The sequence below is a fragment of the Fistularia commersonii genome, chromosome 24 (genome assembly GCF_037954325.1).
Source record: "Fistularia commersonii isolate RoL2024-O1a breed Wild chromosome 24, RoL_Fcom_v1.0, whole genome shotgun sequence".
Taxonomy (NCBI): domain Eukaryota; kingdom Metazoa; phylum Chordata; class Actinopteri; order Syngnathiformes; family Fistulariidae; genus Fistularia; species Fistularia commersonii.
Window position 1 is genome coordinate 122,160 of NC_141307.1, and position 13,710 is coordinate 135,869.

General features: G+C 48.6%; 1 protein-coding gene and 1 long non-coding RNA gene across 6 annotated transcripts; both read right to left on the minus strand.

Annotated features, from left to right (window-relative positions):
- Positions 1 to 6,481: 6,481 nt before the first annotated feature.
- Positions 6,482 to 10,952, minus strand: rnmt (RNA (guanine-7-) methyltransferase). Of its 5 annotated transcripts, none has more exons than XM_086171338.1 (11): positions 10,915 to 10,952; positions 9,845 to 9,987; positions 9,167 to 9,296; positions 8,952 to 9,077; positions 8,704 to 8,819; positions 8,455 to 8,636; positions 8,220 to 8,384; positions 7,977 to 8,094; positions 7,122 to 7,223; positions 7,003 to 7,036; positions 6,482 to 6,929 (listed from the first exon to the last, which is right to left on the minus strand). In XM_086171338.1, the coding sequence occupies exons 2-11, from the start codon at positions 9,977 to 9,979 to the stop codon at positions 6,892 to 6,894; spliced, it is 1,146 nt and encodes a 381-aa protein (XP_086027464.1). In that variant the 5' UTR covers positions 9,980 to 9,987; positions 10,915 to 10,952; the 3' UTR covers positions 6,482 to 6,891. The 5 variants fall into 5 exon arrangements, with proteins under 5 accessions (XP_086027464.1, XP_086027465.1, XP_086027470.1 ...); XM_086171339.1 differs by lacking the exon at positions 10,915 to 10,952 and adding an exon at positions 10,824 to 10,906; XM_086171344.1 differs by lacking the exon at positions 10,915 to 10,952 and adding an exon at positions 10,866 to 10,879.
- Positions 10,953 to 11,806: 854 nt separating this feature from the next.
- LOC147219515 (uncharacterized) lies at positions 11,807 to 13,493 on the minus strand. Its single transcript, XR_015108015.1, has 2 exons — positions 12,489 to 13,493; positions 11,807 to 12,383 (listed from the first exon to the last, which is right to left on the minus strand). It is a non-coding gene; the product is annotated as an uncharacterized LOC147219515 (long non-coding RNA).
- Between the last annotated feature and the right edge of the window lie 217 nt (positions 13,494 to 13,710).

Consider the following 13,710-nt stretch of genomic DNA (forward strand, 5'->3'; position numbering starts at 1 on the left):
CTGAAAAATCAGCAGCGTATCAACTACTTGTTCTCTCTCCGTCTGCGTGGCGTCGTCACGACTCGTCCTCGGTGCAGCGGGATTATACATTCGATTTCCAACAAAATCTGGAAGGTGTGTTACTCACCCACTTCTGGAGAAACAACCATACTTGATCATTTTCACATTTCTTCCAATTTGCTGACTTTTGGCATATTTTGTCAAAATTTTCATGAATATCTCCATGGTAATATTTTACCAATGTTTCACTTTTCCTGATATTTTTCACTTTGTCAACAATATTTTCAATACTTTATGGTTTTCACTTTTTTTCCAATTTTACTGACCTTTGACATTTTTTGTCAAAATTTTCATGAATATAAGTATTATTGAATTTTTTCCAAACATTTTTCACTTTATCAACAATTTACATCATACTTTGCAATTTTCACTTATTTCCCAATGTTAATGATTTTTGACATTTTTTGTCAAAATTTTCATGAATATCTATATTGTCACATTTTGCCAATATTTAACTTTTCGGAATGTTTTTCACTTTGTCAACAATAATTTCAATACATTATGGTTTTCACATTTTTTCCAAATTTACTTACTTTGATATTTTTTGTAGAAATTTTTATGAACATACATATTTTGACATTTTTCCAATTTTTCACTATTCCCAATATTTTTCACTTTGTTAACAACAATTTTTTCAATACTTTAGGATTTTCATCATTTTTCCAATGTTAGTGAACTTTGACATTTTTGTCACAATTTTCATTAAAGGTTAAAGGCATATCCTCGCAGAATGTCCGTTCTTCACTGGACACGTCCGAGCAGAAGTGGCATGATGATAGAGCAGTAGCGTCATCTATTGGTAAAAGTACTGCCCATTTACAACAAGATGCAGGGAACCGTTGGTCGAACGAGGAAGGAGGAGGAGTTTGCGGCCCAAGCCGACACCACGGGTTTCTTCCCCGCCAGCAGAAGATGAGTCTGAAAAAGAGGAGCACGTACGTACATGTTTGTGTATATATACGTACATATACTGCTCAAAAAAATAAAGGGAACACTTGAACAACACAATGTAACTCCAAGTCAATCACACTTGTGTGAAATCATAGTGTCCACTCAGGAGGCAACACAGATTCATTTGGACTTGTTTTAAGGACATTACATCAAAGTTGGATCAGCCTGGAGTTTGTTTTTACACTTTAATTTTGAGTGTGATTCCTAATCCAGACCTCCATGGTTGATACAATTGATTTCCATTGATCATTTTTGTGTGATTTTGTTGTCAGCACATTCAACTGTGTAAAGAGCAAAGTATTTCAGAAGACTATTTCATTCATTTAGATCTAGGATGTGTTTTTTTAAGTGTTCCCTCTATTTTTTTGAGCAGTGTATTTAAAGAAACATTCTTACATATATAGACACATTTATACCTACATATATATTATCATACATGTATACACACACAGACATATATACACACATGAATACCTACATACATGTATTGAAATCCGGTCAGTCTTTCCATATATTGTGTTTTCATTTTAAAACCATCAAACAGGGTTTAAGTGTTAATCTGAACAACGCATTGTTATTGATCAGACAGGAGAAAATGCTTTTTGTGGTTCATTCGTTCCGACAGGCAGGCAGTCTGACTCTTACCGTTCATGTAGGACCGTCATAACTACTGGTTCAGTCATAGCTACATACATATTTCCTCACTGTCTAAGAAGTAAAAGAAAGTTCTTTATCCTCAACTATGACTGTGGCTGCTAAGTTATCCCATTTTGTTGGTTCCTATAATACTATTTGCAAAACGTGTCCATGAGTTAAACCTTCGTTTAATTGTTCAAAATAATTGACTGAGCAGAACATTTGCCTCGTCACAATGAATGAGCTCAATTCAATGTCTACTTTTTCCATTTCACTTTGGAATTTAAACATACAAACAAACATTTGTCCAAATAATTCGGCACGGGAAATGACGCATTTATTCCGACCGAGCCTATAAATAAGGGGCGCGGCCAGCGAGTGGACCGGAAGTGGAGCCGAGCGAGCTAGCAGTAGCAGTGGAACGGAACGCCCGCGTGAGACAAACACATTTCAACGTGTTTCCTGATGAAATTGCTACAGTTCTATGAACGGATACACAAACCAAACTCTCAGAGAGAGGTAGTGAAATTTGTAACCGTAATTTTGTTTCTTTCAAAGGTGAGACGTCGGCGGACAGCAGATGAGAGGCTAGTAGCATTAGCATCGAGCTTCTTCGCTATCTGTGGTCAGTTCAGGACAGACTTGTTGGCGTTCAATTCTAAAAGGATCGATGACAATTGAATGTAAATGCTGCAAGTGCTGAAGTGACGTTGTGGAGCAGTGTGTAGCCAAAACGTTTCCCAAGTATTTGCATGTGAGTGTGCATTTTGACAACACAATCCCAGATTAGGTTGTGATGTGTAGTGGGACCAGGGAACAAGCAGAAGTGTGAAGGTTTTCTGGCAAAAGACAGAATAAATGTGTGTGTGAATGACAGTGAGAAGGATTCTAAGTACGCTTGTCAACAGTGCAGAGCAATGGAGGGTTTGGAAGAGGATATTTATGGATGGATTGAACGAGGACAGAAAGTGCGGTAAAGTTTGAAATGGTAAAGTGGCCAACTCTATCTCCCCAGCACTTGGCATTCAGTGCTGTTAAATCATTGTTTCTCATCAATCCGAGCTGTGAAAGAGACAGTTTATCTAAATGTTGGTGTGACGGTCTGAAGTTAGTCATTTTGTTGGTCTGTCTGCAGGGTTGTGGGTTTTTTTTTCCCAGCAATACGGATGGCAAAATTGAGAGTGATAAAATAGCAAATATTACTCAGGGTTTGGGTAGGATTGAAAGGAAAATATGTTGTATTTCCTGTTGAGCACATGAACTTTAAAGATAATTTCAATCATGAAACTTCATAGTCGCAGTCAGACGGCCTTTTGCTCCTCCACAGGTTGGTGTCTCCTCAGGCGTGGTGGCTGAGATGGTCATGTGTATACATACGTGTCCTGTTTGTTATGAAGATGAGCAAGAAGTGCACACACACTTTATGTAAATGGAAAAATCTCCATCCTTTGGGCTTTTCCTTTTTCCTTGCATACCTACATATACACACACGTATATGTGATTAGTATATACATGTAGTATGTATATACATGTATACACACACCAGTGACGTGTAGTCCTTGGAGGCAGTCGAGGCTATGGCTCACTTGGCAATCTTGGAGAAAAATCTAAAATGGAAAAAAAGGAATTAAAGGGTTATACTTATCAGTGATTTCATTTAACTCTATGTCACTATTAAAATGTTTAAACACTATTAATTTGGAATGTACAGTGTTTTTGGCAACCACTGCATGTTGGTTATTAGTTTCTTGTGCTGAGCGATCATAAAACAGCTGCAAAGAGCGCCCAAGTGAGGCACGCCATTCTGCCTCATGGTGATTCCAGGGATTCTTCTTGCAAATCCTCAGCTGCAGAAAAGAAGCTAGAGTGTGTGAGTCAAGTGTAGACATCCATTTATTTGTTCCTTCAAAAACAGACACTCTTACCCAAGCGACAGTGGCTTTACCGAACTCATTTGGCGAAGTTCAAGGTCAGAGAGGCTCCAACTTTGCACATCCAGTGTCGGAACGTGGCAAGAGCATTCTAAGCCAAACAGTCGGGGTGTAACAAAGCTGGAAATCTCAGCGGGAACTGTCGATACCCTTTTATGTAGGTTGACCTTAGTAACAAACATGGCAGAACCTCAATCCACACAGGGGAGTTGGAACGAGTCAGGCTTGGTAGCTGCATTGACTTCTCTTAAGTCTGGAAAAACAAAATGTGCCATCTGGTTTTGGAACCAGGAGACACGGGGAGCCTTCATCCCCACTCCTTAGAAGTATCCTGATCTGTGTGGATCACTTTCGGTAGCCCAAAGCTCAAGAAAAAAAAAAGTCAAATGAGCGCTTTGGCAAGTGGCTGCACACGATTGTCAGGGGAAACTTGCGGCCAGATTTGTCTTGGGCAAGTCCAACATAATTGAGTCCTACAGGAAGGGGAGCAGGTGGCATAACTGGATTTGGTTTGCCTGCTAGCTGACAGCGGTGACATGAGCGACAGTATCTCACAATTAGAATTTAACTCAGGCCAGAAAAAAAAAACGATGCAGGGGGAACTCTTAATGCCCAAATGACCAGCACAATCATGGTCAGAACATGCAGCTGAAATCTAGCAGGAACCACCATAGACATGCAGGGTTCCATGCAACTCGATTTTGTAAAGGTGTCCACTTCCTTGAGAAGTCAATACTTAAAGTGACTGTGCTCTAAATTTCCAACGAGAAACTGAATGCCGTTCAGACACTTAAATCGTCCGACAACAAATGATTCCGGATATGAACGGTGTGCAAAGGAACTGAAGCGCTTCAAACGTAATTCTTCCACAGTTGCGATCAAAAGAGGGCAAAGCGAAACTGAGCAGAGCCTGTGTGGCGTAGCATGAACAGGTGTCCTGTCAATGCTACCTTCCCCTCAAAGGAATGGACTGGATCTAGTCAATGACCAGGGCTATTTTAGGAACTCTCACTTCCGGGTGCTGCTCCCGCTTCCGTTTGAACGCAGCGCATGCAATAAAAACACACGCAAGTCATTTGAATGAGTTGCAAGGCTGCGCAGAGGATACCGGAGGGCAAGCGGTCACTTTCTGATCCTTCAAATAGTCACTGCTTTGTCCAGCAGTTTAAAGTTCTTCCAGCAACATCAACTCTTAGTTGGGCTCTTGTGTCTATGCATTCTCCTTCTCTCGCAAAAACTCCACAAGCACTTTACTGTCACTTACAAAGACCGTGACATTTGTCGGTGTTAGTGTTGCAGTTAATAAATATACAGACTGCGCCTTGCCACTCAAAACGAGCAGAGTATTTACCTACCTCGAAGCCATTCAAAGGGGAGCCATGCGAACATACCAACTGACAAAGGAAAGTGAAGCCTTTGCGTTTGGAACATTGGGAGCAGGGAAATGAGCCGGACGAGCCTCAGGAGTGTGCATGTGAAGGCGCGGTGTCACGATCGCCCATCAGAGGAACCAAATCAGCATCACCTACTTGGACAGGGACAAAAAGACAAGCACAGATGGTAGACATTTGCTGAGTTCACACAATTCCTGCTCTTAAGTTCAAAACTCACCGTTTTGCGACTTTCAGCACGTAAGCGAGCTTGAAACAAAAAGCCTGATTTTAACTTCCACACCTGAAACAAGTCTTCTCCCCCGATGAAACTAAAGCCGGAAATACAGCTGGAGCTTCACTAACAAAGATTTCATTGACTAGTCCTGTCTTTAAGTTTCTTTCACTGAAATCACGCTCCCTATCAATTCATCGGTCCTTAGTGCAGCAAGGCAAAAGCAACTTCACAAGCATCTTGTAGCCGAGCTATTGGGGGAAGTTGCCTGACTCAGTGAAGGAACATTACAACATTGGCGGCTGCTAGGGAAACAGAGGTCCGCCATGTTAGGAAAGCTGTGACGCCTTGTTGACCTCTCAGAGAGGTCAACGACCCAAACGCGCCCCAGCCCAGATGAACTCCTGGCCTTCTTTGGTTTTCCACAATCGCCACCTGAGTCTCACCATCACCTGTTCAGGTGAGTCCCTGGAAGTCCCACCTTCGGTCCCGACGCATCTTCACAGAACCCCGGTCGACCCGGCTGCCGCACAACCACTCGCTCATTAACACAACAATCCTGTGCGACCTGGACCGGCGCCGCCCAGAACCACAGTGGGTGTCCACCGCCGCTGGTCTGTCTGACCCGAAGAACCTCTGGGAGAAGAGGAGGAACGTCCTGAAGGAGAGCCAGCCAGTCCAGTTGGCACAAATGTCCTGTAAAAGTCATCTCTTCACTGCCGTCTGCAGCAAAGTCTGTGTTTACTGCAGATCACTTGGGTGTCCACCATTGCAGAAGGACAGAAGCGTTCATTCTCTCACTGTGAAAGGATGAACTGGAGCGTCTGAGATCTGGACCTCCAGCAGCTCTGCGGTGATGGTGATGAACTTGAACACGCGGGGGCGCCAACATGCTTTTTTCCTGAGCAGTGACATTAGAAGACCTTCACGGCTGCTGGTTGAGTCACGGACGAGACAGTTTAACAGCAAACCAAGTAAATGTCCACACATTCAGTTTGAAAGACCGTGAAGTGGTTCAAACCCCCAGAGAAAAGTCTGGAGGTGAACGTGCTCTTGAGCTGGACGGAAGAAAAGTCACATTTTGATTTGCTGCGGCGCATTGTGGGACCGACAGGGTGCTCCAGAGTGAGTCTGGAATACCGCTGTCCACGTATTCTGACGACTAAATGCTACAGTTGGAGGGATTGCGGGTCTCTGGTTCTGCTGGATCACCGGTGAGCAGGTTACCCGCCCGCCTTCTGACGAGTGGACGGGAACACTGGCCCGCAATCATTGAGCGGCACAAACACAGGCGGCACTCGGGATGGACACGCTTTATTCAGAAAACTCAAGGACCGACAAAGAAGCATCATCTGCCCAATAAATGAAATGAATGTGTGCGTAGAAATCCAGATGTTTGAGAAGGTAATCTAGAAGGTCTCCCCCCTTCTGTCGGACAATTGGAGTAACTAGACAACAACCGGGATCCAAGTCTGCGGGTAAACCCTGCCTGAAAAACCACCCTGAATGAAGAACGTTCTGGTTTCACAAGATTCGGAGGCACTTTACAGATTTCCGTTTCTTCTGACTCGATCTTTTTGTCTCAGATGTTTGACTGCAAATAAACAAACCTAATTCATCCGATGGCAGCTGAACGTCATATGGCTCTCCAAAAAGACAGGTCAAAGTTCAACATGAAAGTACAAAGAAAAGAAGGTGCCTTTGAGCATCAGGACATCTTCTGGAAGACAAACAGCAGGTAGATACCTGAGGAGGAGACACATGGTTAGCGGACCTGAGGCCGAGGTCACGGTTCAGATGCCGCGGACGTGGGACTTACTAGCTGCTTCCCACTCGGACTTGCTCAGAGTTCCCTGCAAACACACACACACACACACACACACACGGTTACACAGATCAGACCTCTGGGGACCAAAGGGCCGTGATGTTCAGACCAACCAGTGGTGCTTTGAGTCCGCCGCGGTGCCGCAGCTCCTTGGCGTGGCTGTACTCTCCTCGGCCCTCTGTCGCCTGTCGCCCTCCGTCCTCGCAGGGAAACGGCTGCAGACACAGCGGGAAGTCACATCTCAATTCCGCTCCTCACATCTTGAATCTGCCCACGTTTGACAAGCCGGGCGCTGAACAGTTGGGACGTCGCATAAAGAGACGCCTCCTCGAAAAAAACACCGTTTCCTTCTGGATTCGACGGCGGGAGAAACATCTCAAGGGGCGGGACAAGGAGCTGCGCGATTCACAGACCCTGGAGGAGCATCTGAGTGGTCGTGAGGCGAGGTGGTGAACGACCGGTTATATCACTACAGGCTACGGGAGGCTCTCCTGAGACGTGAAGATGGGCAGAGCTCCACCTGTCTGGGAGCGAACGCACGTAACCATCGAGGAACCGTTCCAGAACAACGTTCCTCAGCCTGGAGTCGCAGAGCCTTTGAGGGTCCACGTCTGCAGAGTGTCATCTCATGAGGGCCGAGAACCAGGCGGAGGCTCCGTGCACATCAACTAGGAGGAGGAGCTGCATTCACCGCAGACCTGATTAGCCGCTCGCGCCTTTGCGAGCCGCTCTTGCTTGTCGTCTCGTTCCGGCACCGACCTCATCGGCACGGTGTTTTCCAGACAGTGAGCCTATCCCGTCTCTTCCTGGACGATTTTTCCACGCCCTTTTATTTCACCTGGTTCGGTCTTTCAAACCCCGTCATCCCAACAGGACACTCTCCATCCACAGAGTGTTGTGTTTCTACTTTTGTTCCAAAGGTCTCTTTTAAATGAAGTCCTCCAAAAATCAAGTAAATCATGTCCTACCTCGAGAGCCATCATCTTCATCATCAAGCTGCAATGATTGGGGTTCTTCACCTTCTCCTCAAAGAACTCAGAGAACCGCTGCTTCATCACCAGACGCATGTTGTAACGCTTCGCCATCCTGACGGGAAGAGGGCGGCGAGTCAGAGGAGGGTCAGCGCTGACCCTGACCCTGACCCTGACCCTGACCCTGACCCTGACTCTGACTCTGACCCTGACCCGGCGGAGACGGCGCTGGACAGTTACTCTTCAAGCAGAGGGAAGTAGACCAGGAACTCCGGAACGTCGACCACCCCCTCCAGACTGAAGTGATACTGGCAGCCGAACAGAGGGAAGGCCTCTCTGGACTGGAAGGTGACCTTGAACACCTCGTTTCCGAAGGACAGCGACTCCGACGCCTTCAGGCGTTTCCTGCAAACGAGAAGAGGGGTTGGAGGGAGGGAAGCGCTCGTGGCCTCCCGTCCCTCCCGCCGGGACTCACACGAGCTCAAAGGCGTCCGGAGTCGTGCCCACGAAGAAGCCTCCCGGTTTGAGGCGCTCGCAGGCGTTCCGCAGCATCATGTCCGCCTTCTCCTCGCTCTCGAAGGAGTAGTGATACACAAACTGGCAGCTGCAGATGTCGAACAGCAGCTCGGGCTCGTCCAGCTTCTCTGACAGCAGCTCCTGCGGGAGAGGGTCGCGTCAGACCCGACGGGCGGCGGAGCTCGGACGCCCGGGAGTCGGACTCTACCTTCGCGCAGTCGGCCGTGACGAAGCGAGCGTCGAACAGCTTCTCGCCGCCGTGACTTCTCCTCTTCATGTCCTCGTAGCGGCTCTGACACTGTTCTACCGACACGCCTGCTATGTCTGGACAGAGACACGCCCTCAGTCAGCGCTGTGTGTGTGTGTGTGTGTGTGTGTGTGTGTTTTGGGCATCATCCAAGACAGCATCCATTGAATTCCCGTCACAAAAACACTCAATTATCAATATGTGATCACCTGCACAAACGAGGTGATTGATCCCTCCTCGCCGCCACTTCAGCAGGTCGCCTCCTTTCCCACAGCCCAGGTCCAGCACAGACACCTGCCCGGACTCCGCCCCTTTCACCTGCTCCAAGATCTCACCTGGGGGTCAAAGAGACAGTCGGCATGGAGACGACGGACTTTGAACCCCCCGACTGTTTCACATCAGATATCGATCGTCGATCGGTTACCGATCAGGACGCTCTTCAGCCAGTTGTTGAAATTCCTCATGAAGAAGATTCGACTATGGCTTCGCGCCGCCAGACCGACTTCCTGCAGCTGGTTGTAGTGAGTCGCCACCTTGACGCCGTGGTCCATCCTCTGATCAATAAGATATCAGAGATCAATCGTCACCTAATGACATCATCTACCCAGACTAGAATGCATGTCACGTGGATGTGACAGGAAACGTTCTGGTTCATAAACTTTCATTAAAAACAAACAGAGATGATCCGATGACAACGTGAAGGAGGAGAATTTCAGAGCAGCGACACACAGGGAATTTCATTCGAAAAATTCTCATATCTGAAACTCTCACGAGATCATTCTGATCATCGGTGACACATTGGAGGGCTTGATTGGAAATCATTTGGATCCATCAAGTTCCAGACGAGGTCCTCGGTCATTCATTTACCACACGTATCTGAACGGCATGCGTGGGAATAAGAAGCCAGCAGTTCAAACTGGCAGGGGACAGAGGAGAACGCCATGCAGGAGTGAAAAGCGTCTCATCGCTGAGCAGGCGCCGGTGGGTCGGGCCCTCCGGGGAGCCCTGGATAACTAGGACGGTAGCGGTCGACGACACGAAGGAGGCTCGAGGCGACGGGACAGTTTCTTGACCGTTTATCCACCTATAAATGTATGAGGACCTGTTTTTTCAGAGTACAGTCCTCCTCGGCATCCTTGTGGTTCTTCCTCTTGTCTCCCTCCTGGACTCCGGCTGGACCGTCTCCATCCCGTCCCGTCTGCTCGCCGTCTTCGCTGTGCTCCCTCAGCTGCTCCATGGTTCACTCTGCACACACCACAGGGATGTACAACACACTTTCTTATCCAGGGAAATCCCACTAAATGAGCTCCCACGGAGACAGACCATCAGCAGCCACGCATACAATTAAAACACAATCAGATAACGACTCACAAACACAACCCATCACAACAAACCCATAAACCAGAGTAAACATCTACAACCAAATCTATCTGCCTTCAGGTCATCCAAGGCTCTCCAGAAACACCCAGTGAGACCGAAAGGTTGAACGTTCCGCGTGATTCTTTAAGGACTTCGGTCCTTTAAGTACCATTACTTTTCTCCGAGTGCTTTTTTATCTGCGTTCCAACGATGAAAATACAGCAGGCGTTGATCTAACCCACGGATGGAAACCCTGAGCCTCCGCTGACCGGACAGAAACCCTCCGCTCACTGGAAAGGCTCTCCGGACCCCCGGCTTTGGCTTTCACGCCGGTTGGCGCTGTGGCTCTGTAACAGCTAGCGGCTGACTGCTAGCGGCTGACCACTAGCGGCTACCGGCTGACTGCTAGCGGCTAGCGGCTGACTGCTAGCGGCTAGCGGCTAGCGGCTGACTGCTAGCAGCCAGCGGCTGACTGCTAGCGGCTGACCGCTAGCGGCTAGCGGCTAGCGGCTGACTGCTAGCGGCTGACTGCTAGCGGCTGACTGCTAGCAGCCAGAGGTTGACTGCTAGCTGCGGCTAACCGCAGGGCTGACCCGGTACCTAGCTTGAATGCATTATCTGCCCGTGCCAGTGCTCGTGTTAGCCGCGAACAGCTACCAGCGCCCCTATCGGACATTCATAGACGCACCGGGATCGCAGATTGTATTCTAAATATTACGTCCCATGCAGAAACAATTCCACCTGTCGACAGACCCCCACAATACTTAGGAAAACCAGCGGAACCCTCGTAAAAGTTGTAAACAAGACACTCACGGGGCATGTAGGCAGGGCGCATGCGTACTGAGGCTCCGTGTGTCATACGTCACGACATGCGTCACCGTGGGAGGAAGCGGTGCTCTGCAAGAGCTCAGTGTCGCTCTTTCGTGACCTGTTCCTCCAAGAAAAGGGGGGATTTAGTTTCCTGACGACTTCTTTGAATGAAATGATATTACGTTGGTGACCACACTGTGTTGCATTGGGCTGCTTCCAGATGATGGACGGTCTGCTCATCATGGCGCGGCAGCGGTCCCTGACCTTTTTGTAACCAGGGACCAGTTTATGCATGAAAATGTTTCTGCGGAGCGGTTAGATGCACGGGAGTTCCAATCATCAAACCTTTTTTCAATTTCATCTGAATACAACGATGACACTTTACATTAGGCGATTACAATATGAGCTGCGGCAGTAAGGCGAAGGCGGAAACTCGTTTTTCAAAATAAGTTCCGGATGGTCGAATGAAAAAAACGTCATTTGTACCACGGAGGATTTCCTTTGCGGACCGGTATCAAACGATCTGCGGACCGGTCCGGGGACCGGGGGTCGGAGAGCCCTGCTCCGGAGGCCCCGGAGCTGCGGGTGGCTCCTCCGTACATGAACGCTCATCCATTTGAAAGGCAGGGTCAAAATCTTACGCCTTTTCTCTTGTCCCAATACTTCAAGTAAAATGTCATTGTGGTCGTTTTTATTTTGGCTCAGATGACAAAACTTGAGCTTCGCGGTAACCGTGGTAACTGCCCTCGGAAATGAGGTCTGAGTCCGGAGTCGGCGGCGTGGAGTTCACCGTCTCCGTGTGTCCTGATGGGAAAAATAGGTCCCTACGAACATAAGGTCCAATGAAAGGGCCGTTCACGAGGTTCAGATCTTAATAAAACAAGACATTGACAACTTTATTGATCCCCATAGGGGTAATTCCTTTATCACAGCGGCATCCCGGTTGTAATGTCAACAATAGAAAAGTAAAATAAACATGAACGCAGGAGTGAAACGAACGGCGTTTGCGTCGGAGGAGTTCTCTGAGGCGGCCACGGCAGCAGGAGCTGATGGAGCGGCTGAAGGATTCCTGGATCCAGTGGGTCTGGCCTGGGCCGGGTGTCCTGCTGGGACAGAGGAGAAGAGGCGCCGGTCCTTCTGTGGGACATCTGGCCGGGTTAGCGACGCCTCTGTCCTCTTCTGGGACGTGTCCTCCTGGCTGGCCGCCATGTAAATGTCCTCCTGTGGGACGTCTCCACCGCCTCTATGAAGATGTAAATTTGACCTTCCCGGGTTTCAAAGCGTCCCGCCGGCTGAAAGAAGCAGCTGCTCTAAAAGCTTCTGCGGGCGTCTGGTGGAGGCTCGGGTTCCGGCCGGAGACAGAAGGACCTTTGATCGGCAAATACCGGCCGACCCCGTTCGGAGGGCAACGGAGACGCCGTCTGGGAGGGGGGGGGCAACGAGGACGCGGGTCTTCGGGGAGGTCACGGCGTCTGAGAACAAACAAAGGACGTCTTCAGTAAATCCGAGTCCGACTTTGAGGGAAACCGGAATATCTAATTCTTGTTTGGTGTAAACTTTTCTTCAAAAAGACCAACGTGCGGGCGTGTCCGAGCGTCCAGAGTTGTCCTGACGTCCAGTTGTTCTGCTTTGGTTGGCCTCCAGGTTCCATCACACGCTTCACTGTTCCGATGAAACTCAACCTGTGGCGGGAAGAATAAGCGCCTGTGCGACAGAAGCGAGGGGGGAATTCCCCCGAATGGCAAGGACGTCAGGACATTCCACACAGATGTGTGTGTATGTGTGTGTGTGTGTGTGTCCTCAGTAGGACATCAAGCCAATGAGAACTGGACAGTTCAACATCTGGGTAGATGTTCTCAAAGCATCTTCTTCTGCACCTTCTTCATCTTCCCCCATTGTTCCCGGAGGAACCTGTTCTGGTGACCTTTCAAGAACTTCGGGAACGTGGCAAAGCCCTTGGTGTCCCCGCGGTGGGAACGCTCTGACCTCCACCGAGGAGCCGTCGCTGACACGCCTGGGCCGAAGCCCATGTTTTTGACAGAAACGTGTTCCCGAAGACACGATCCTGGAGTTTCCATCCGTCCATCTAAAGATCTTTCCCTGCATTCTAGAAAGGAGGAGCTTCAGCAGAGCCTTCCAGGTTCTTTTACATGATCTTGATCTTTGACCCCACTTGTCATCAGATTCTTTAGAAGAATTTAATTTTCTTTTCATGTTTGGGGACCAAATGTTATTTAACCTTCTGGTTATCTCCTCCTGCCTCCATCACCATGGTAACCTGAGACACAATTACTCTCCGTTTCCCTCTCTCTCTCTCTCTCACACACACACACACACACACACACGCACACACACACACGCACACACACACACGCACACACACACACACACACACACACACACACACACACACACACACACACACACACACACACACACTCTCCCTCTCTGGCTGTGACATTTCAGCAGGTATAAAAGCGTGGCTCCAGCCTCGGCGTCCTGCAGTCTTCATCACCTGTGTGACCTCACAGCGCCATGTTGTCCAGGTACGTGTCTTCACACACACTTCCCACCATCCAATGCTCCCGCCGCTCGCTTCAGTGTGTGTGTGTGTGAGTGTGAGACCTTCGTTCCTCCGTGGTGTTTTCAGCTGGAAACAAACGGGTGTCCGGTTTTCGATTATTCCTCTCGGCTCCTCGCCGTCCCACCTTTCCGTCTGAAGACGTGAGCCGTTCCTTCTGTCCCTGCGGGAACTCAAACAGAAGATCTCAGATCCCGTGTCGGCCAACTTCTTCCATA

Coding starts and splice junctions, on each gene's coding strand:
- rnmt (XM_086171338.1), bottom strand. CDS start 9,979: ATGGAGCAGCTGAGGGAGCACAGCGAAGACGGCGAGCAGACGGGACGG. Junction 9,078..9,166: donor GCTGAAGAGCGTCCTGATCG/GTAACCGATCGA, acceptor TTTGACCCCCAG/GTGAGATCTTGGAGCAGGTG. Junction 8,095..8,219: donor TACTTCCCTCTGCTTGAAGA/GTAACTGTCCAG, acceptor TCTTCCCGTCAG/GATGGCGAAGCGTTACAACA.